At 47.3% G+C, this 24,636-nt stretch overlaps 1 protein-coding gene across 6 annotated transcripts in view; it reads left to right on the top strand.

Moving 5' to 3' along the window:
- The window catches only part of tango2 (transport and golgi organization 2 homolog (Drosophila)), a 368,109-nt gene that overhangs the window by 258,247 nt on the left and 85,226 nt on the right, over positions 1-24,636 (top strand). For 5 of the 6 annotated variants that reach the window (XM_072470802.1, XM_072470976.1, XM_072470905.1 and 2 more), the window contains exon 4: positions 16,913-17,032. The exons of the other annotated variant lie outside the window; for it this stretch is intronic. In XM_072470802.1, the coding sequence (XP_072326903.1) occupies positions 16,913-17,032 (120 nt within the window). The remainder of the gene's footprint in view (positions 1-16,912; positions 17,033-24,636) is intronic. 6 annotated transcript variants of the gene reach the window in all.

Raw genomic sequence — 24,636 nt, 5'->3', positions numbered from 1 at the left:
CCTCTATCTCACGCTCGCTGTTGGGAGGTCTGTAGTACAGCCCCAACATTGTTACCGCACCCTTCCTATTTCTGAGCTCTGCCCATATCGCCTCACTGCTTGAGTCCTCCATAGTGCCCTCCTTCAGCACAGCTGTGATATCCTCTCTGACCAGTAATGCAACTCTTCCACCCTTTTTACCTCCCTCTCCATCCCGCATGAAGCATCGATATCCTGGGATATTTAGTTGCCAATCATGCCCTTCCCTCAACCAAGTCTCAGTAATAGCAATAACATCATACTCCTAGGTACTAATCCAAGCCCTAAGTTCATCTGCCTTACCTACTACACTTCTTGCATGAAAATAAATGCACCTCAGATCACCAGTCGCTTTGTGTTCATCATCTGCTCCCTGCCTACTCTTCCCCTTAGTCACACTGACTTCATGATCTAGTTCCTTACAGGCTTTAGTTACTACCTCCTTACTGTCCATTACCCTCCACATTTGGTTCCCATCCCCCTGCCACATTAGTTTAAAACCTCCCCAACAATGTTAGCAAAAGCACCCCCAAGGACATTGGTTCCAGTCCGGCCCAGGTGTAGACTGTCCAATTTGTAGTAGTCCCACCTCCCCCAGAACCGGTCCCAATGTCCAAAAAATCTGAACCCCTCCCTCCTGCACCATCTCTCAAGCCACACATTCATCCTGCCTATTCTTTCATTTCTACTCTGACTACCACGTGGCACTGGTAGCAATCCTGAGATTACTACCTCTGAGGTCCGACTTTTTAACTTGACTCCTAAATCCCTAAATTCTGCTTGTAGGACCTCATCCCATTTTTTACCTATATCATTGGTGCCTATATGCATCATGACAACTGGCTATTCACCCTCAACCTTCAGAATATTCTGCAGCCGATCTGAGACATCCCTGACCCGTGCACCTGGGAGGCAACATACCATTCGGGCATCTCGTTTTCGACCACTAAACTGCCTATCGACTCCCCTTACAATTGAATCCCCTATCACTATAGCCCTTCCACTCTTTTTCCGCCCTTCCGTACAGCAGAGCTAGCCACGGTGCCATGAACCTGGCTACCGCTGCCTTCCCCTGGTGAGCCATCTCCCCCAACAGTATCCAAAACGGTATACCTGTTTTGGACGGAGATGACTGCAGGGGACACCTGTACTGCCTTCCTGCTTTTTCTCTGCCTTTTAACATAGAACATAGAAAATACAGCACAGAACAGGCCCTTCGGCCCACGATGTTGTGCCGAACCTTTGTCCTAGATTAATCATAGATTATCATTGAATTTACAGTGCAGAAGGAGACCATTCGGCCCTTTGAGTCTGCACCGGCTCTTGGAAAGAGCACCCTACCCAAACTCAACACCTCCACCCAACACCAAGGGCAATTTGGACATTAAGGGCAATTTATCATTGGCCAATTCACCTAACCCGCACATCTTTGGACTGTGGGAGGAAACCGGAGCACCCGGAGGAAACCCACGCAGACACGGGGAGGACGTGCAGACTCCGCACAGACAATGACCCAAGCCGGAATCGAACCTGGGACCATGGAGCTGTGAAGCAATTGTGCTATCCACAATGCTACCGTGCTGCCCTTAAGAACAAATAAATCTTCACTATATCATTTTACCGTAATCCATGTACCTATCCAATAGCTGCTTGAAGGTCCCTAATGTTTCCGACTCAACTACTTCCACAGGCAGTGCATTCCATGCCCCCACTACTCTCTGGGTAAAGAACCTACCTCTGATATCCCTCCTATATCTTCCACCTTTCACCTTAAATTTATGTCCCCTTATAATGGTGTGTTCCACCCGGGGAAAAAGTCTCTGACTGTCTACTCTATCTATTCCCCTGATCATCTTATAAACCTCTATCAAGTTGCCCCTCATCCTTCTCCGCTCTAATGAGAAAAGGCCTAGCACCCTCAACCTTTCCTCGTAAGACCTACTCTCCATTCCAGGCAACATCCTGGTAAATCTTCTTTGCACCTTTTCCAGAGCTTCCACATCCTTCCTAAAATGAGGCGACCAGAACTGTACACAGTACTCCAAATGTGGCCTTACCAAAGTTTTGTACAGCTGCATCATCACCTCACGGCTCTTAAATTCAATCCCTCTGTTAATGAACGTGAGCACGCCATAGGCCTTCTTCACAGCTCTATCCACTTGAGTGGCAACTTTCAAAGATGTATGAACATAGACCCCAAGATCTCTCTGCTCCTCCACATTGCCAAGAACTCTACCGTTAACCCTGTATTCCGCATTCATATTTGTCCTTCCAAAATGGACAACCTCACACTTTTCAGGGTTAAACTCCATCTGCCACTTCTCAGCCCAGCTCTGCATCCTATCTATGTCTCTTTGCAGCCGACAACAGCCCTCCTTACTATCCACAACTCCACCAATCTTCGTATCGTCTGCAAATTTACTGACCCACCCTTCAACTCCCTCATCCAAGTCATTAATGAAAATCACAAACAGCAGAGGACCCAGAACTGATCCCTGCGGTACGCCACTGGTAACTGGGATCCAGGCTGAATATTTGCCATCCACCACCACTCTCTGACTTCTACCGGTTAGCCAGTTCGTTATCCAACTGGCCAAATTTCCCACAATCCCATGCCTCCTTACTTTCTGCATAAGCCTACCATGGGGAACTTTATCAAATGCCTTACTAAAATCCATGTACACTACATCCACTGCTTTACCTTCATCCACATGCTTGGTCACCTCCTCAAAGAATTCAATAAGATTTGTAAGGCAAGACCTACCCCTCACAAATCCGTGCTGACTATCCCTAATCAAGCAGTGTCTTTCCAGATGCTCAGAAATCCTATCCTTCAGTACCCTTTCCATTACTTTGCCTACCACCGAAGTAAGACTAACTGGCCTGTAATTCCCAGGGTTATCCCTAGTTCCTCTTTTGAACAGGGGCACGACATTCGCCACTCTCCAATCCCCTGGTACCACCCCTGTTGACAGTGAGGACGAAAAGATAATTGCCAACGGCTCTGCAATTTCATCTCTTGCTTCCCATAGAATCCTTGGATATATCCCGTCAGGCCCGGGGGACTTGTCTATCCTCAAGTTTTTCAAAATGCCCAACACATCTTCCTTCCTAACAAGTAATTCCTCGAGCTTACCAATCTGTTTCACACTGTCCTCTCCAACAATATCGCCCCTCTCATTTGTAAATACAGAAGAAAAGTACTCATTCAAGACCTCTCCTATCTCTTCAGACTCAATACACAATCTCCCGCTACTGTCCTTGATCGGACCTACATTCGCTCTAGTCATTCTCATATTTCTCACATATGTGTAAAAGGCCTTGGGGTTTTCCTTGATCCTACCCGCCAAAGATTGTTCATGCCCTCTCTTAGCTCTCCTAATCCCTTTCTTCAGTTCCCTCCTGGCTATCTTGTATCCCTCCAATGCCCTGTCTGAACCTTGTTTCCTCAGCCTTACATAAGTCACCTTTTTCCTCATAACAAGACATTCAACCTCTCTTGTCAACCATGGTTCCCTCACTCGACCATCTCTTCCCTGCCTGACAGGGACATACATATCAAGGACACGTAGCACCTGTTCCTTGAACAAGTTCCACATTTCACTTGTGTCCTTCCCTACCAGCCTATGTTCCCAACTTATGCACTTCAATTCTTATCTGACAACATCGTATTTACCCTTCCCCCAATTGTAAACCTTGCCCTGTTGCACGTACCTATCCCTCTCCATTACTAAAGTGAAAGTCACAGAATTGTGGTCACTATCTCCAAAATGCTCCCCCACTAACAAATCTATCACTTGCCCTGGTTCATTACCCAGTACTAAATCCAATATTGCCCCTCCTCTGGTCGGACAATCTACATACTGTGTTAGAAAAGCTTCCTGGACACACTGCACAAACACCACCCCTTCCAAACTATTTGATCTAAAGAGTTTCCACTCAATATGTGGGAAGTTAAAGTCGCCCATGACTACTACCCTATGACTTCTGCACCTTTCCAAAATCTGTTTCCCAATCTATTCCTCCACATCTCTGTTACTATTGGGGGGCCTATAGAAAACTCCTAACAAGGTGACTGCTCCTTTCCTATTTCTGACTTCAACCCATACTACCTCAATAGGGTGATACTCCTCGAACTGCCTTTCTGCAGCTGTTATACTATCTCTCATTAATAATGCCACCCCCCCCACCTCTTTTACCACCCTCCCTAATCTTATTGAAACATCTATAACCAGGGACCTCCAACAACCATTTCTGCCCCTCTTCTATCCAAGTTTCCGTGATGGCCACCACATCGTAGTCCCAAGTACCGATCCATGCCTTACGTTCACCCACCTTATTCCTGATGCTTCTTGCGTTGAAGTATACACACTTCAACCCATCTCCGTGCCTGCAAATACTCTCCTTTGTCAGTGTTCCCTTCCCCACTGCCTCATTACATGCTTTGGCGTCCTGAATATCGGCTACCTTAGTTGCTGGACTACAAATCCGGTTCCCATTCCCCTGCCAAATTAGTTTAAACCCTCCCGAAGAGTACTAGCAAACCTCCCTCCCAGGATATTAGTGCCCCTCTGGTTCAGATGCAACCCGTCCTGCTTGTACAGGTCCCACCTTCCCCAGAATGCGCTCCAATTATCCAAATACCTGAAGCCCTCCCTCCTACACCATTCCTGCAGCCACGTGTTCAACTGCACTCTCTCCCTATTCCTAGCCTCGCTATCACGTGGCACCGGCAACAAACCAGAGATGACAACTCTGTCTGTCCTGGCTTTTAACTTCCAGCCTAACTCCCTAAACTTGTTTATTACCTCCACACCCCTTTTCCTACCTATGTCGTTGGTACCAATGTGCACCACGACTTCTGGCTGCTCACCCTCCCCCTTAAGGATCCTGAAGACACGATCCGAGACATCCCTGGCCCTGGCACCCGGGAGGCAACATACCTTCCGGGAGTCTCGCTCGCGACCACAGAATCTCCTATCTATTCCCCTAACCATTGAATCTCCTACAACTATTGCTTTTCTATTCTCCCCCCTTCCCTTCTGAGCCCCAGAGCCAGACTCCGTGCCAGAGACCTGACCGCTAGGGCCTTCCCCCGGTAGGTCATCCCCCCCAACAGCATCCAAAACGGTATACTTGTTTTGAAGGGGAACGGCCACGAGGGATCCCTGCACTGTCTGCCTGTTTGTTTTTTTCCCCCTGACTGTAACCCAGCTATTCTTGTCCTGTACCTTGGGTGTGGTTACCTCCCTGTAACTCTTCTCAATCACCCCCTCTGCCTCCCGGATGATCCGAAGTTCATCCAGCTTCAGCTCCAGTTCCCTAACACGGTCTTTGAGGAGCTGAAGTTGGGTGCACTTCCCGCAGGTATAGTCAGTGGGGACACCGGTGGTTTCCCTCACCACCCACATCCTACAGGAGGAGCATGTAACTGGCCTAGCCTCCATCCCCTCTTACCTTACAGAATATGGCTGCTGTGTGGACTAACTAGATCTCCGCCCTCCGACTCTGCTCCCAGTCAGCTACACTTCCTGTAAACTCCTGGCTCTCTTGGCACTCTTTGCGGAAATGTCGGAAACAAAATGAAAGGAGCGCCTTACTCCCTCCTCACCTAACTCCCTCGGTCACCAAACTCTCACTATCGCACTCAAAAAGCACCAAATTCAGCACTCAGTGCAAACAAAGTCTGCACTGTAGGGGATCACTTTTATACTGTGTATCTAGCCTCTGAAAAACTGGCCTAATCCAATTAACTAATTAACAAGCTCCAGCTGCAAGTGCCTAGAAGTAGAAGACTGTTTAAAGCTGATTGAAAATTCACCTTCTTCTAAACCAAACAGCAACTTTTAAGTTAATTAACTAAATCAAAGAAAGACTAAACTTTTGATAAAAATGAAGCCTTTTACTCCCTCGGTCACCAAACTCTCACTATCGCACTCAAAAAGCACCAAATTCAGCACTCAGTGCAAACTTTTGGTCACCCATTCCCTGTCTCCCTCACAAATCCTAATCTGCGGTGTGACCAATTCGCTAAATGTGCTATCCACGACCTCCTCAGCATCGCGGATGCTCCAAAGTGAGTCCATCCGCAGCTCCAGAGCCGTCATGCGGTCTAACAAGAGCTGCAGCTGGACACACTTCCTGCACGTGAAGGAGCCAGGGATACCAGCCACGTCCCTGAGCTCCCACATTGAGCAAGAGGAGCATAACACGGGTCTGAGGTCTCTTGCCATTTTAATCTTAAGCTTAATTAGTCCAACTACAATATCAAATAATAGATAAATGAAAAAGGAAAAAAAAAAGAAAAATTGTTACCAATCACACGATAAAAAAAAATAGAAATAGAAAAATCATACCTTATCAACACACCTCAGGGAAAAGAAAAACTACTTACCAGTCACCAGCCAATCACTTACCTGCTGGCTGTGACTTCACGGTTCAACTTCTTTCTACTTCTACCTGCCCTCGAGTCTCATAGAACATAGAACATAGAAAATACAGCACAGAACAGGCCCTTCGGCCCACGATGTTGTGCCGAACCTTTGTCCTAGATTAATCATAGATTATCATTGAATTTACAGTGCAGAAGGAGGCCATTCGGCCCTTTGAGTCTGCACCAGCTCTTGGAAAGAGCACCCTACCCAAACTCAACACCTCCACCCAACACCAAGGGCAATTTGGACATTAAGGGCAATTTATCATTGACCAATTCACCTAACCCGCACATCTTTGGACTGTGGGAGGAAACCGGAGCACTCTCCCTCTTTATCTTTACTAGGCTGGGATCCTTACAGTGATTATTTCTTTTTGAAGTCTTACAACACCAGGTTAAAGTCCAACAGGTTTGTTTCGATGTCACTAGCTTTCGGAGCGCTGCTCCTTCCTCAGGTGAATGAAGAGGTCTGTTCCAGAAACACATATATAGACAAATTCAAAGATGCCAAACAATGCTAGGAATGCGAGCATTAGCAGGTGATTAAATCTTTACAGATCCAGAGATGGGGTAACCCCAGGTTAAAGAGGTTTGAATTGTATCAAGCCAGGACAGTTGGTAGGATTTCGCAAGCCAGATGGTGGGGGATGAATGTAATGCGACATGAATCCCAGGTCCCGGTTGAGGCCGCACTTATGTGTGCGGAACTTGGCTATAAGTTTCTGCTCGGCGATTCTGCGTTGTCGCGGGTCCTGAAGGCCGCCTTGGAGAATGCTTACCCGGAGATCAGAGGCTGAATGCCCTTGACTGCTGAAGTGTTCCCCGACTGGAAGGGAACATTCCTGCCTGGTGATTGTTGCGCGATGTCCGTTCATTCGTTGTCGCAGCGTCTGCATGGTCTCGCCAATGTACCACGCTTCGGGACATCCTTTCCTGCAGCGTATGAGGTAGACAACGTTGGCCGAGTCGCACGAGTATGTACCGCGTACCTGGTGGGTGGTGTTCTCACGTGTAATAGTGGTATCCATGTCGATGATCTGGCACGTCTTGCAGAGATTGCCATGACAGGATTGTGTGGTGTCGTGGTCACTGTTCTGAAGACTGGGTAGTTTGCTGCAAACAATGGTTCGTTTGAGGCTGCGCGGTTGTTTGAAGGCAAGTAGTGGGGGTGTGGGGATGACCTTGGCAAGCCGCACACTGGAGGGCTCCTGCTCGGGAATAGAAATTTTGGTGTTTTAACACCCGGTCACGGGGGCAACGGAGTCTGAAAAGGCTGTAAGAAGGCACAGGGAGGATAAATGTCCAAGTTTGGGAGAAAAACGGTCGTGAAAAAGGGGGTTAGCGAAAGTCAGCCGGTAAGTGGAAAAGTCAGCGCAGGAACTGTAAGGAAAGCGGAGGGTGGAGTACCAGGGGAGGCTGCATTGCTCACAGCAGAAGAAATGACCAAGGTGATGGCTGTGGATCTTGAAAAACACTTCACACAGCACATAGAATCGATGAAGAAGGAGATGGGGACGGTATTGAAAGTGCTGGTGGAGGAGGCGATTGCCCCGGTGAGGGCGGCGGTATCAAGCGCAACGGCAGAAGTGTGGGAGCAAGGTGAGACACTGAACGAAGTGGAAGAGGTATCATCGCAGCACAGTGATCAACTCACCTCGATGGGGAAGGATTTGCGGAGGGTGATAGAGACCAACAAGGGTCTGCGAGCCAAAATGGAAGACAAATCCAGGCGACAGAATCTGAGGATTGTGGTCTGCCCGAAGGGGTGGAAGGCCCGAGGCCGACAGAGTATTTTGCCACGATGTTGGCGAAGCTATTGGGGAAGCGGGACGATCCCTCCCGATATGAACTGGATCGGGTACATCGGTCATGGAGGCTTATACCAAAGGCAAGTGAGCCGCCAAGGGTAGTAACTGTGTGTTTCCATAGGTATAGCATGAAGGAGAAAGTCCTGTGCTGCGCAAAGCAGTAGCAAGTGGAGCAGTGGGCTGAAGCTGGTATACGCATATACCAGGACTTTACGGTGGAGCTGGCAAGGAAGCGGGCTGCTTTCAGCGGGGTGAAGAAGGCACTGTACATCAGCAAGGTGCAGTGCGGCATAGTATATCCAGCTAAATTGAGGGTGACCTACAAATCTAAGGACTTTTATTTTGGGACGGCGGAAGCAGCGGAGGAGTTTGCGAAGGCAGAAGGACTGTGGCAGACTTGAGAAATGGTTGTGTACCGATGTAGCCTCATGTAACTTTATTTTTTTCACTGCGTGTTGGTGTGTGTACTAAATGAGTCGCCGCTGTATATTTGGACAAGGGACGAGTTGGGACTTTCATTTGCAATGATGGTTCTTTGGGGCTTGGGTGTGTATGCTGGGGTTGTGTGCTAAAGGGGATTTCTTGGTTTTCCTGGGACCGGGCAAGGGGGAAGGAGACCCGGGCGGGGGTCTCCACGCTGGCCGGTTTAAGCCAGCCAGTGAACAGGAGTGAGGTGGGGGAGGGGCTGCGGCCATCGGAGCCTGGTAGAACAGGTTTCAGTGAGTCTAGCCGGGGTGAAAAGTTAGGGGAAGGAACCGAGGTTGGGGGGAGGAATTTACAAGAGGAAGTGGAGGGGAGGAGTCTGGGATTGGGGGGGAGGGTGTCTTCAATTCATGGGTGTCATTCACGGTACTCTTTCGGGGATTGGATGGCATTGAATATTAGGGGGGTGGGTTGGGGGGTGGACTATATGTGTCAATGGTGACCATAGGCGATTCCTGATTCCTTTTTCTTTTTTACTTTTTTTCCACCTTGTGAAGGTTTGTTTTATTTAATGATTATATTGTCAGGTGGGCCGTTGTTTGGGGGTTGGTGGGAGGATTGGATCGTTGTTGTTAATAAGGGGATTGACATTGTATTCGTTACCCTTTACTGTTTGTTGGTGGGATGTAAATTCTGAAGAAAATGTGAAAATGGAGACTAAAAATATTTTTTTTAAAACACTACTTTAAATGATTTGCACATCTTACTACGTAAAAGGTAAGAAAGGAACAGTATTATATCTATGCTACTGAAATCTATAATATCTCTCTAATACAACTAACGCCCAATCTCAACCCTTCTCCAACACCTTTTCTAAATGAAATGAAAATGAAATGAAATGAAAATGAAAATTGCTTATTGTCAGAAGTAGGCTTCAAATTAAGTTACTGTGAAAAGCCCCTAGTCGCCACATTCCGGCGCCTGTTCGGGGAGGCTGGTACGGGCATTGAACCCGCAGTGCTGGCCTGCCTTGGTCTGCTTTAAATGCCAGCTATTTAGCCCTGTGCTAAACCACCCCTTGTGCTAAACCAGCCCCTTCTAATGCCTTCTCCCAGAACACTCGGAGGCACAGTATATTTATATACCTACTCTATGGTGCTATCTAGTGTTGAGATAAATGAACATCATCTTGTTAACCCTTTACAGTCCTTACATTATACATATCATTACATTGAAGAGGTGGGATGCCCTCCCGTTGTCATTGGCAGGAAGGGTTCAGACACTTAAGATGAACATTCTTCTGAGGTTCTTGTTTGTGATTCAGTGTCTTCCTGTTTTTCTGCACAAGTCGTTTTTTAGTAGAATTGAAAAGCTCATTTTGATCTTTGTTTGGGCGGGTTTGGAGGGTATTCCTGCAGACGGATAGACAAATGCTGGGGGGAGGGGTGGTATTACCCAATTTGATGTATTATTACTGGGCAGCGAACATCGAGAAAGTGCAGGGGTGGGTCGAGGACTCTTCTTGTACAGGTTCAAGCTTGAGAGCACTTGTTACTGCTCCTCTTCCATTCTCTCCGGCCAGGTACTCTGCGCGCCCAGTGGTAACAGCTTCTCTGAGAATATGGAACCAATTCATCCGGCACTTTAAACTAGAGTCTATATTGCTACTGGCGGGGATCTGCAGGAATCATAGATTTATACCAGCTGTGATGGATTCATCGTACAAGATCTGGGAGAGGGAGGGGGCCGAGAGACTTCGGGACTTCTTTGTCTGTTGTAAAATTGAACATTTGTTGAATAAAAAAATACATATTTAAAACGTGATGAGTTAGTATGACAGTCCTGTAGTTCCATGGTCACCATTACTGACACCAGCTGTTTTTTTTATAAACTCCAGATTTAATTAATTAACTGAACTCAAATTCTCCTGCTGCTGTGGTGGAATTCAAACTCGTGTGTCTGAATCACCAGTCCAGGCCTCTGGATTCCGAGTGCAAAGTCATTTGTGAGATCACACATTGCTGTGAAAATCAGTTCTCCAGTCACGACACCGTGCTAGGTCGGTGAGATTGATTTGATTTGGAAAACGGAAAGTACACTTTCCTCCTGCTGGGATAATTCTATGGAGTGGGCGAGGACGGCGGGGGGGATGAAATTCCTCCTTTAGCAGAAATATCTGTCCTCCATAATTAATGTCTCACAAATGAAAGTACATTTTTCATAAATTGCAAAACTGTGCATTACAGAGACATGTAAAGCTGAAATCAGAATTAAAAATAGGCCATTGAGCCACTTGAGCTTTCCTGCTATTCAATTAAATCATGCCTGATCTGTACCTTTAATCAATTTACTTGCCTTTGCACAATATCCCTTGATACCACTGTCCAACAGAAATATTTCCATCTCTGTCTTAAATTTCAACTAACTCAGCATTCACAAACTTTTGGGGGGGGGGGGGAGTGAGTTCCATTTTTCAGTGGTTCTTGTGTGAACAAGTGCTTCCCAATTTCACTTCTAAATTGTTAGGTTTGATTTTATTTTGTTTGTTCCTGCTCATCTATCTGATCCTTCCATAGAAAGTTGGGATTCACCCATTGCAATATCCTGTTTTTTTTAATTTCGAGCACCAAATTTTTTTTTCTCCAACTTTTATCACCTGCATCGTATGCTAGCTATCTACCACTCTTTACATGAAGAAGTGCTTTCTTGGTTATATCCTGCTCTTGCTTCTCACCTTCCCAGATTTGGATCCCCTTGTCCTGCAGTCATGATTTAACTTTTGAAAGTGCTGCAGATTAACCATCTCAATAGAAAGAAACCAATTCTGTTACTTCCTCCATCCAGTTGCATTTCCTCTGACACCCAAATAAGGAATTCAGCAAGAGAACTTTTGACTATAACTCAAAATAGTTGTTGCCCGGGGTGCGGGGTATTTTAGAACCATTGAACTGAGATAAAATGCTTAAATCCTCATGGCGTGGCGGCCGGAAGGAAGTGGGGTGGGGCCTTCTCATTAGTGACACAATTGCTTTGGGGAGGCTTCCTGCCCTGACAGTGCGGTGTGTTCCGACAGATGATGGCTGCCGGAGATGGTGTTGATCCATCTGAATGTCTGCTCTGCGATGCAAGTCGTCAAAGCCCAATTTCAGGCGGTGCGAGGCGTTTTTATGGAGGCGTTGGAGGCGCACGAGGAGGTTCTTGTAACAGAGAGAATGCTGTCCTTGGCTGATCGAGGACCTGTAACAGTTTAATCCTGTCTTTGAGGTCTTGGTTGGGTTGACTGTCCAACACCTGGTCCTATATTGTCCTGTTCCTGATGTCGGTCAAGAGGGATGACGGCATGTTGGGTGACGGCATGTTGGAATCAATGAGGTTTTTTCGATCGTTGAAATTCATGGAAGATCCTGAAGAGGGCACATCCTCTTTGAACCTGCTTTATCCTTGATTTCAGCTTTCTTCGTGCGCCAGTGGAGAAGTCTTTTTTTAATAAATATATTTATTGAAATTTACATTTATACACTGTCCAGGAGTTGAATGAAATGGTTCTTATTTACAATTTCCACGCTGTTCTTTTTCGGCACCTCCTCTCCACCCCCCACTTTGTTCCCACCTCCGCTCCCCTTTTCTACTGTTTTTGGGTCCTATCTTAGGCCCCTTCCTTCGCCATAGATGGTTTGATAGTTGTTTGTTTTGCTCTTGTAGCTTTGTGGGGGCCCTGTGAACCCCATGTAGGTCTCTCCCTGGGTTCCCTCCTGGCATTTATTTTGGTCTCTGCCTCCGCGGCTTGCCTTCCTCGTTCCTGTCTGCTTTCTGTGACCCTGGTTCCCATGCGTCCCCTGTTCCCCTCCCCCTTTCTATCCAATGTTGGCTTCAAACAGGTCCTGGAACAGACTGATGAATGGCCCTCAGGCTTTGTGGAAGCCATCGTCTGACCCTCACATGGTGTATTTGATCTTCTGCAGATGGAGAAATTCCAATAGGTCTGCCAGCCAGTCTGCAGCTGTGGATGGTGCTGTTGATCACCAGCCGAACTGGATTCTCCAGCAGGTGATTAGTGAAGAAAAGGCAAGGGCTTCGGCCCTCTTCCCCATATGAAGTTCTGGCTGATCTGTTACCGCGAAGACTGCCACTCTCGGGCAAGGCTTCACCCTCACCCCCACAACCTTGGGCATCGTCTTGAAGAAGTCTGTCCAGAACCTGACCATCTGGGGCATGCCCAGAACATGTGGGTGTGGTTGGCTGGGCCTCCCTGGCACCATTTACATTTGTCCTCTGCCTCCAGGAAGAACCTGCTCATTCGGGTTCTTGTCAGGTGCGCTCTGTGCACCACTTTGAGCTGCATGAGGCTGAGGCTGAGCCTTGGGCGGGAGGAGGTGGAGTTGACCCTGTTCAGTACTTCACTCCAGAGTCCCCACCCTACCTCTGTCCCTAGTTCTTCTTCCCATTTCTGCTTTGCTCAGTCTAGTGGTGAGCGAGTCCTTTCTAAAAGTCATTCATATATGTCCCCGCAGTTCCCTTTTTCCATACTGTCCGCGTCCATTAGCTTCTCCAACGTTGTGTCGCTAAGGGCTCCAGGGTACCTCATCATCTCCTTGCGGAGAAAGTTTTTGACTTGTAAATTTCGGAGTTTCTGTCTGTTCAGTCGTTCCAGTCTCTCGAAGGTCGCAAGTCTGTCCCCGTGTAAAAGTCCCTGATCGCTAGCGTCCCCTTGTCCTGTCTCCACCTCTTGAAGGTGGCGTCTAGCATGGCTGGTGGGAACCTGTGGTTGCTGCAGATGGGGGCAATGGTGGACACCTCGGTTAAACTGAAGTGTTGGCTCATCTGGTTCCAGTTTCTTAGTGTTGCTACTCCCACTGAGCTAGATGCATGTTTTGCCGGAGGGATGGAACGGTGCCGTGGTGAGGGCTCAGAGGGTCGTTCCCATGCAAGAGGACTCCACCATCTTCACCCATTCAATGTTCGGTTCCCTTACCCATCCCCTCACTCTCTTCTCCGTGGCTGCCCAGTAGTAGTATTGCAAGTTTGAGAGGGCCAGGCCACCCATACTTCTCCTCCTCTGCAGTGTTGTCTTTGGGATTCTTGGATATCCCTCCCACACAAAAACGGCATAATCATTTTGTCTGTTTTTTGGGAAAAGGCCTTGGGGATGAAGATCAATATGGATCTAAACAGGAAGAGGAACCTTGGCGTTCTTCTTGATCGCCCCAAAATAACATCCCAAATTTTATGCCGTTCTTGTACAGGGCCGATTTTGCTTGGTTGAACTCGGCCCTGCGCTTTGCCAGGTCTGCCCCAATGCCTTGGTACACCCGTATTTCTGTGTCCTTCCCAACTGCTCACTTTTGTCTGCCCAGCCCAACGCAGGGTCCTCTCACAATCCTGATACCTGTATAGAACATAGAACGATACAGCGCAGTACAGGCCCTTCGGCCCACGATGTTGCACCGAAACAAAAGCCATCGAACCTACACTATGCCATTATCATCCATATGTTTATCCAATAAACTTTTAAATGCCCTCAATGTTGGCGAGTTCACCACTGTAGCAGGTAGGGCATTCCACGGCCTCACTACTCTTTGCGTAAAGAACCTACCTCTGACCTCTGTCCTATATCTATTACCCCTCAGTTTAAAGCTATGTCCCCTCGTGCCAGCCATTTCCATCCGCGGGAGAAGGCTCTCACTGTCCACCCTATCCAACCCCCTGATCATTTTGTATGCCTCTATTAAGTCTCCTCGTAACCTTCTTCTCTCCAACGAAAACAACCTCAAGTCCATCAGCCTTTCCTCATAAGATTTTCCCTCCATACCAGGCAACATCCTGGTAAATCTCCTCTGCACCCGCTCCAAAGCCTCCACGTCCTTCCTATAATGCGGTGACCAGAACTGTACGCAATACTCCAAATGCGGCCGTACCAGAGTTCTATACAGCTGCAACATGACCTCCCGACTCCGGAACTCAATCCCTCTACCAATAAAGGCCAACACTCCATAGGCCTTCTTCACAACCCTATCAACCTGGGTGGCAACTTTCAGGGATCTATGTACCTGGACACCGAGATCCCTCTGCTCATCCACACTTCCAAGAACTTTACCATTAGCCAAATATTCCGCATTCCTGTTATTCCTTCCAAAGTGAATCACCTCACACTTCTCTACATTAAACTCCATTTGCCACCTCTCAGCCCAGCTCTGCAGCTTATCTATATCCCTCTGTAACCTGCTACATCCTTCCACACTATCGACAACACCACCGACTTTAGTATCGTCTGCAAATTTACTCACCCACCCTTCTGCGCCTTCCTCTAGGTCATTGATAAAAATGACAATATAGTTTGCTGATTATTGCCCTTGGTCGCTCCCTGGCCTTATGCTTCGGTCGGAGTGACCTGTGTGCCCTGTCAATCTCCAGCGGCTTGGGGAAGCTGTCCCTTCCGACCAAGTTGCCCAGCATCTGGGCCACAAAGTCCGTCGGGTCCCTGCCCTCTATCCCTTCAGGCAGGCCATCTATTCGAATGCTTTGGCGCCAAGACCGGTTCTCCTGATCCCTGCCCTTCAGGCTCCCCTGGGTCGCCACCAACCTTTTTATTTCGGCCTCCAGAGCAACAATCCTGTTGCTCTGGTCAGTCAAAGTCTTTTCTAGCTCCTATATCATCTTCCCTTGAGCCTCCAGTTCTCCCCCATGTCTACATGGCGACAGCGCCTCCACCACCTTGACCGCCACCTGGATCTCCACTTTGATTTCTTCCTCCATCGCGGTCAATTCCTTCATCAGGAATGTTTTCCATCTGTCTCCAGGTCGGGGGGAAAACCTATTGTTCGGGTCATCGGTCTCCCTCTCTTGCGGGTGGCCGAGGACCTCTCGCCTCGTGGGTCCGCCAATTGCTCCCTCGCTGTTTCTGTCCTCTTCCACCGCTTCTGCCTTCCCTGCAGCCTCTTGAGCTCCCACTTGATGGCAAATTGCTCCTTTCCTCTTCCTTTTCTATTTACGGGTAGAATGATTCTGAATTTTCGGGCTAAATTTGTCCAAACATGCTTATTTCACTGTGTTCTGGAGGCGAGCCACCTGATGTGCGACTGCTCAGCACATCTCCGTCACCGGAAGTCAGTGGAGAAGTCTTTACCCTGAGAACTGCCTCGCATCTCAGTTGGTATCCTGCACTTCACTCCCTGATAATTATATTGTTGTCTGTTGATGTTGTCAATTATTTGCTTGCAGGAAAGTGAATAACTTGGGTTTGGTGTCCTGATTTTAGACGTTTATATCATGTTAAGCTGTTGAATTCATAGTTTGTGCAAAGTACCCTTATCCAAATGTATTCTGGAGGGAAGACAAGCACAGCCGGAGTGGGAGGAGAGGTGGAGGGCTTGGGTTGGTAGGATTAGTTCTGTCATCGCTATGTTCAAGGTAGGTCCTCCCAGTGAGAGCTAATCTCTTTTTTCCAGGGCCAAGCAGATTGCGTTATCCTGTTGGGATTTGTTTGGCTAGAATTGATGCTTGCTGGATCCCGGTTCTCTCCTTGTCATTTTGTAGTGATGTTACGTCTATCTGTTCTGGCCTGGGTCTGGAGAAGAGTTTAATCTGAGTGTTCGTCGATTTCCCCTTTAGTTCTGGGATACTCGGGATGTTGATTCCTTCTTTCTGACATTTTGTTTTGAATCTATGGGCATGATGTAGGTCTGTGATGTTGCATCTATCCCGTTCTTGTGCAGACAGGTCCTACATCCATGAAGGGACTGTGTTGGGGATTCTGTCCCTATTCATCCGATCTTATTTGTTCTTGCAGTGACTTCTGTTTTACGCTGTTACCTATGGCTTGCTTTCCTCCTCTGCTGTTTGTTTTGAGGTAATTTTTATAAAAATTGTAAGTGCCAATAAAAAGTAAACAAAAAACGTTATTTGCATTCACATGCAAATTATTCGAAGCAATAAGTTCTACTTCCCCTGCCTCTTTCCTCCTTTGCCAACCCAATGAGGTTCTTACTTATTTAAGATGTGGAGATGACGGCGCTGGACTGGGGTGGGCACAGTGAGAAGTCTCACAACACCAGGTTAAAGTCCAACGGGTTTATTTGAAATCACAAGCTTTTGGAGCACTTATTTAAGAGATTGTTCAGTAAATGGTTCACTATGATCAATAGGTTCCTAAATAAATGATGGGAGTTATGAAACAAAACAGCACATCTGAAAACCTCTCTTGCATTGCTTCTGTTCCATGTGTCACCTGTAGGACTGGACATGGAAAAAGGCAGAGAAGGAGGAACATGGTTGGGTGTTAACAAGAAGGGCAAGTTTGCTGCACTGACCAATTATCTTCAACCGATAAACAGATTGAATGCATTAGGCAGAGGTAAGAAGGATTGTCAACTTAAATCTCTTGTAGCAACAACATTTCCTATTTCTTTATGCAGCTACCTCATTGATAATTTTCAATGCATCGTTCTAATTTCATTATTGTAACATGAAACAAATATGCCTGTGCTAAATTTAATGTGGACTAACATCTGCATTCCTCTAACAGCATATTTTTTAATAATGTTTGCGTAGTGAACAACCAATTCAGCAGGTGTAGTGCACAAAGTATGAAAGAAGAAACATGAAACCAGCATGTTCTGTGCAATAGATTTTACAAGGCCGCTTTTCCTGGTGAATATGCTGATTTTCTTCCCTGTAAATCTACTGTAAACCATAGGAAATCTGGGCAGATTGTTGAAACATCTGCGGCGGAATTCTCTGTTTCTGAGACTAAGTGTTGATACCCGGGCAATTTCGTGGGCTTCTCCGACAGCAAAACTGGTGCCGCACCCAGCGACCATTGAGGGGCTAGCACCGGCGCCACATGGAACATGATTGATTCCAATGAGAAACAGTGCGGGATTCGCCGGATTAGTGATTGACACTCAGGAGGCTGACAAGCTGCAGCCGGATATACACACTGCGCTCTCCACACACACCATCCCAGGCAACAAGGTGGCAGCGAGGAGAGCAGCACCCCGTTTTACGGACGCCGAGCTTAAAACCCCGCTGGACGCCGTGGAGGAGAGGCTTCCTACCCTGTACCCCGGCCCGTGAAGGAGCCTGCCAGCCGCCGCCGTTCGAGTGCCTGGACCGACCACATTCTGTCTGTGACAAAAGCAAAATACTGCAGGAGTTGGAAATCTGAAACAAAAAAATACAGAAAATGTTGGAAATACTCAGCAGGCCTGGCAGTATCTATGGAACTGATGAAACACTGGACAGGATCTTATACTCTTTGAAAGATTTTAGGTATTGGGATGATTTCTGATCCCAGTTGCCAACACGTTGAATCTTCTGGGAGGGAACCCAGTTAACAGTCTTCCTCCACACTTGCCATAAAGTTAAAGATATCAAACCATTACCCGAAGCTGAAGGCCCAACAGGAGCATTGTACTCTTAGAATCATAGAATTTACAGTGTAGAAGGAGGCCATTCAACCCATCGAGTCTGCACCAGCCCTTGGAAAGAGCACCCGAATTAAGCCCACGCATCCACCCTATCCCCGTAACCCAGTAACCCAACCTAACCTTTGTTGGACACTAAGAGCAATTTATCATGGCCAATCCACCTAACCTGCACATCTTTGGACTGTGGGAGGAAACCGGTCCACCCGGAGGAAACCCACGCAGATACGGGGAGAAGGTGCAGACTCTGCACAGTGACCCAAGCAGGGAATCGAACCTGGGACCCTGGAGCTGAACAGAGAAGCTCGCAAAGCATAGCGGGTAAAATGGACAATGTGAGATTCAGGCAGGCTCAGAGCCTGAAAATGTATATTTGCGGAGTAAGGAATCCAGACGGTATCGAATTAGCATTTGATGGACCGATTAGCATTTGCTGGCCCATCTCCACCAAGACAAAGGACTGGTACTTGAGCGACCGGTACAGTCCCAGACATTTCGGCGTCACTCCCTGTACTAGGGAAGCATAAACAACAGGGTCAGTGACCGCTTGGGACACGCCCAGCCATCAAGGCACCCGCCCACTTATTGGTTCGAAATCGAACATAGTGATCAGGGATCACCCAATTAGTGGGGTCCAAACTGAAGGACCGCCCAAAAGAGCGCGAAACCCCCAAGCATAAGAAGAGAGTCCACCATGTGTCCGTCCTCTTTTGGACCTGGGGCCCCGGCAACGTCCATCTCCAATCGCAGCACCACCAGAAGCCAGTCCAAGTTCAATGCTCGCTACCAGATGGATGAGCCCAGCTGAGCAGCAGTTACTCCTACAGATCCGATAGATCCAGAATCGAACAACGGCCACTGTTCCTCTGACCTAAGCCGGGTGCATGAAGTTAAGTACAGGTTGTCTTAGTCGATAGGTGTAGTTAACTAGTAGTGTTTATGTTGCATGACTAATTGTGTGTATAAATAAAGTACTCTTGACCTTGAACTAACTAACTGGTGTTTGCCTCTTTGATCGGTATCCGGTTGAACCTTGTGGTTGTATCATTTGATACCTGGCGACTCTGAGCATTAGAATATAGATATCAAAGAAAGGAGGGCAACCTCACTGATTGCCATAGTTACAGCAGAGCCACAGAAAAGGCAACACCGTTGATGCCCGTACTGATGGCAACATCACTGGGAGAGGAAGGCCCTGCTGAGGCTTGTTGAGGCAGGTCGGAGAGCACGAGGATGCCTCAAAGTGGAAGTGCCCTTGGGATCCTGATTCATATTTGGGGAAAACAGCCCTGAGGGCCATCAGTTTGGAGGGAAATCCCTGCACAGGAAGATTCATGGCTAATCCTGCAGCCTTTGCACTTTGTCAGCACATTCGTGGGGCCAGTGACAGAGACCCACCGACTCTCCTGCCTACCGCTGGCAGCTGCCTCCAAACTGCTGCCAGTGGCTCAAATCCACAGGGCACATTCAACACCAGGAAAATCTTGGTGATAACAGCAACTTGCCCCAAATTGTTCCAGCATTTGGCCTGATTGGCTACCCACTGCTGCCAGGTGTGTGACTGCTCAGAGTCAGAAATTTCAACCCCTCAAAAATATAATTTGTGCAGTCACCCTGCTACTTTTTGTCTAAAAATGTGGTCTCAAAAATTCGACTTTTACATGAGTGTTTCTGATGTTTTGAAGAAATGATGATTGACAAGTGTGTGAACAAAGGCAGCTTTCAAGCCTTGCTTAGATTATTTTTTCAATTAGAGAATTTCACATGTTAAAGTCAGAACCAAAATCCAGATTCAATTTTGCTACTTCTCGATTTAAATAATTTTGTGTTGAGGTTTAAAGCTGCTCCTTCTCTTCCCCTCCCAAATTGAGGCCAATTTTTGCCATCACAAACCTGCCGTAGAAAAACATGTAATTATGCTTTTTGTTTTAGAATTACAAACAGGATAAGCACCTGCTCCCTACCAGTATTTCTATTTTTAGTCTTCACCGCCACCTGGAGACTGACCTGTTTTTTGTGCATTATGCAGCACTGACAAAAGCTGTAGCATCGTCATCTTGACTGTCACTCTAGTTGTCTAAAGGTTCGGTCGGATGAGGTAGAACCAGCTGCATTAGGAAATTGATTTGCTAATAAATTATTTATAAAAGCTATCGTCCTGAGGTTGCATTAAATTTACATTTAAAAACGTGCTTTAAAAATGGAATTTAATCAAAGAGCACGATGAATTAAAGATGTATTTGTTTTTTTGTAGTTTTGAGATGATACTTATGCAACATTTAGTCTTGAAACATGGAGCAGGACATTCAACCCTTTGAGTCTCTTGTGTAGAACTGACAACAGGCAAACAGGCCATTCGGTCTCACGGGTTCGTGCTGGTATTTATGGGCCACAATAGCCGCCTCCTACCAACGTCATCAAATCCCGTCAGTCTAATCTTGTATTCCTTTCTCCCTTGTGTTTATTTAAGTTATCCTTAAGTGCATTACCTGTAATTTGTCTCAACCACTCTTTCTGGTAGTGGGTTCCACATTCATAGAATCATAGAATTTACAGTGCAGAAGGAGGCCATTTGGCCCATCGAGTCTGCACCAGCTCTTGGAAAGAGCACCCTACCCAAGGTCAACACCTCCACCCTATCCCCATAACCCAGTAACCCAACCCAACACTACGGGCAATTTTGGACACTAAGGGCAATTTAGCATGGCCAATCCACCTAACCTGCATATCTTTGGACTGTGGGAGGAAACCGGAGCACCCGGAGGAAACCCACGCACACACGGGGAGGATGTGCAGACTCCGCACAGACAGTGACCCAAGCCGGAATCGAACCTGGGACCCTGGAGCTGTGGAGCAATTGTGCTATCCACAATGCTACCGTGCTGCTGGATTCTCGCCACCTTTTGAGTAAAGAGGTTCCTCCTATTGGAACTTATAATTATAACCCCTGAGTTCTGGGCTCGCCGCAAATGGAAACATTTTCTCCACGTGTCTACCCTACCAAATTATTTCATAATCTTAATATATCTGGGTGGCACGGTGGCGCAGTGGTTCGCACGGTGCCGAGGACCTGGATTCGATCCCACTGTCCGTGTGGAGTTTGCACATTCTCCCCATGTCTATGTGGGTTTCACCCCCACAACCCAAACCAAAGATGTGCAGAGTAGGTGGATTGGCCACGCTAAATTGCCCCTTAATTGGAAAAAAAAACATATCTTTAAAGATCTATGTCATGTCACTCCCCAGCCTATTTCTTTCTAAAGAAGAGGGTCCCAATCCATCCTGTTGGATGTAACTTCCCCGTTCTGGAAACAACCTTGTCAAGTTTTGTTCCGGCATCACCATTCGATACCCTTTTTTTAATATGGGGAACAGAACTGTATGATCCAAGTGTCACCAAGCTACAGTCCTAGTAAATTTAAGATGATGTCTCTGCTTTTCATTTCTATCCCTCCAGAAATGAATGCCATACTTTATTTGCTTTTTAATAGCATTATTGACCTGTGTCACTACATAGTGACTTGTGTATCCAGTTATATTATGGTTGATCTCTGCCTGAACTCTATTTACCTCTCTCTGTACCACATCCCATATGTCCTTACTCAATAATAATCTACCTTTCATAACATCGACAATTTTGGGAGGTTGTGAATTCCAAATTTCCTCTAATCTATGTGGTAATGTGTTTCAATCCAAAATATTTGTGACCAAAATATTTGCCTGACCAGAAGAAATAGTTTCTCTGAATCTATCGTATGGAATCTCTTTATTATTTTAAAGACAATTATTAAAACTCCTGCAACCTTCTAAACCCAGTGAGATAAGTTTATGGGGGGGCAGTTTGCACAGTGGTTAGCATTGCTGCCTCACTGCGCCAGGGACCCGGGCTCAATTCCAGCCTCTGTCTGTTGTGGTATTTGTACGTTCTCCCTGTTTCTCCATGGGTTTCCTTCCACAGTCCAAAGATGTGCAGTTTAGGAGGATTGACCATGCTAAATTACCCCTTAATGTCTAGGGATGTGTAGGTTAGGTTCTGGGTTATGGGGATAAGGCGGAGTGGATGGGGGGGACTGTAAATGGGTATAGTAGGGTAGGTGCTGACTGGATGGGCCGAATGGCCTCCTTCTGCACTGTAGGGTTTCTATAATTCTCTGAATCTAACCTGATATTATACTGATAAATCTCTTTCCCTGGCCAACATAACTTTGCTGTGTCCACAACAGTTGTAGATGGGGTTTTCCAGCACTTTGATATAAAGTTCAACATTTCACTGGCATTTCTGATTACCTTTTGTACTTTTAATGATTTGTTTTCATTCTTGTGTTCCTCCATAGCACCTACTCATTAAGAAAATAATTCAGTTTGGATGGCACGGTGGCGCAGTGGCTAGCACTGCTCTCTCACGCCACTGAGGACCCAGGTTCATAGATTCATAGAATTTACAGTGCAGAAGGAGGCCATTTGGCCCATCGAGTCTGCACCAGCTCTTGGAAAGAGCACCCTACCCAGGCCCACATCTCCACCCTATCCCCATAACCCAGTAACCCCACCTAAGGGCAATTTTGGACACTAAGGGCAATTTAGCATGGCCAATCCGCCTAACCTGCACATCTTTGGACTGTGGGAGGAAACCGGAGCACCCGGAGGAAACCCACACAGACACGGGGAGGATGTGCAGACTCCGCACAGACAGTGACCCAAGCTGGGAATCGAACCTGGGACCCTGGAGCTGTGAAGCAATTGTGCTAACCACTGTACTACCGTGCTGCCCCGGGTCACTGTCCGTCTGGAGTTTGCACATTCTCCCCATGTCTACGTGGGTCTCACCCCCACAACCCAAAGATGTGCAGGGTAGGTGGATTGGCCGCGCTAAATTGCTCCTTAATTGGAAAAAAAATGAATTGGATATTCTAAATTTAAAACAAAAAGAAAACAAAGAAAATACTTCCATTTGTCTTTCTTGGATCAAATGTTGGTGACCTCACACTTCCCTACATTGACCTCTGTCTTTCAAAGTTAATCTATGACCCTGTGTTACTACTTGCTCTCAGTATATAACTACTGCTAACCATATCATCTGCCATAATTGAGTATACGACTTACTCTGCCTTCATCCAAGCCGTTTTTATACATAGTGGAGCTGAGGCCCCTGTACACCTTCTGAGAATCTTCCCCTTATTCCTACTCCCCTTTTCTTACCATCTAACCAATTACCAACCTATGGCAGAGGTTTGGCCATGATGCTTGACTAGTTAACAATACTCATTCAAGCATGTTTACGATATAGACTTTTTAAAAAAAATAATTTTTATTAAAGTTTTCACAAAATATCAACAACCAAATGTAAAAGGAACACTAGAATTAAATACAAAACAAAACAACCCCGTGCCCCCCTCCCCCCGATACATAAATAATAAATTAACACCCCGAATTAACACATAGCAAACATAGCAAATATATACACCCCCTCAGATCCCCCAGTACAGACAAACAAAAGTAAAATAGACCCCCCTTCCCCCCACAGCCTCTCCCCCGGGTTACAGCTGCTGCTGACCATTGTATACCGTTCTGCCAGGAAGTCCAAGAACGGTTGCCACCGCCTGAAAAACCCTTGCACCGATCCCCTTAAGGCAAATTTCACCCTCTCCAATTTAATAAACCCCCACCATATTGTTGATCCAGGATTCCACGCTTGGGGGCCTCGCATCCTTCCACTGAAGAAGAATCCTTCGCTGGGCTACCAGGGACGCACATGCCAGAATACTGGCCGCTTTCGCCTCCTGCACTCCCGGCTCCCCTGCAACCCCAAATATTGCGAGCCCCCAGCCCGGTTTGACCCTGGATCATACCACCCTTGACACCGTCCTTGCTACGCCCTTCCAAAATTCCTCCAGCGCTGGGCATGCGCAGCACATATGGGTGTGGTTTGTTGGGCTCCCTGAGCACCTAACGCACCTGTCCTCACCCCAAATAAACCGGCTCATCCTTGTCCCGGTCATGTGTGCCCTGTGCAGCACCTTAAACTATATGAGGCTGAGCCTCGTGCACGAAGAGAAAGAGTTCACCCTCCCAAGGGCATCTGCCCACGTCCCCTCCTCGATCTCCTCCCCCAAATCCTCCTCCCACTTACCTTTCAGCTCCTCCACCGAGGCCTCCTCCCCCTCTGCATCACCTGGTATGTTGCCAAGATCTTCTCCACTCCCACCCACCCCCCCGAGAGCCCCTGTCCTGTACTGTGCGTGGCAGCAGCAGCGGGAATTCCACCACTTGCCAGCTGGCAAACGCCCTTACCTGTAAATATCTAAAGGTGTTCCCCGGGGGGGAGCCCGTACTTCTCCTCCAGCTCACCCAGGCTCGCGAACTTCCCATCCACAAACCATGTCCTCCAACCTTCTTATCCCTGCCCTGTGCCACCCCGAAAACCCTCCATCTATTCTCCCTGGGACAAACTGGTGGTTCCCCCGTATCGGGGTCCACACCGAGGCCCCCACTTCCCCCCCTGTGCAGCCTTCATTGCCCCCAGAATTTGAGG

This window comes from Scyliorhinus torazame, chromosome 1 (assembly GCF_047496885.1).
Source record: "Scyliorhinus torazame isolate Kashiwa2021f chromosome 1, sScyTor2.1, whole genome shotgun sequence".
Classification (NCBI taxonomy): domain Eukaryota; kingdom Metazoa; phylum Chordata; class Chondrichthyes; order Carcharhiniformes; family Scyliorhinidae; genus Scyliorhinus; species Scyliorhinus torazame.
Note: the sequence above shows the minus strand (reverse complement) of the source record. Positions and strands in the feature narration are given on the sequence as shown.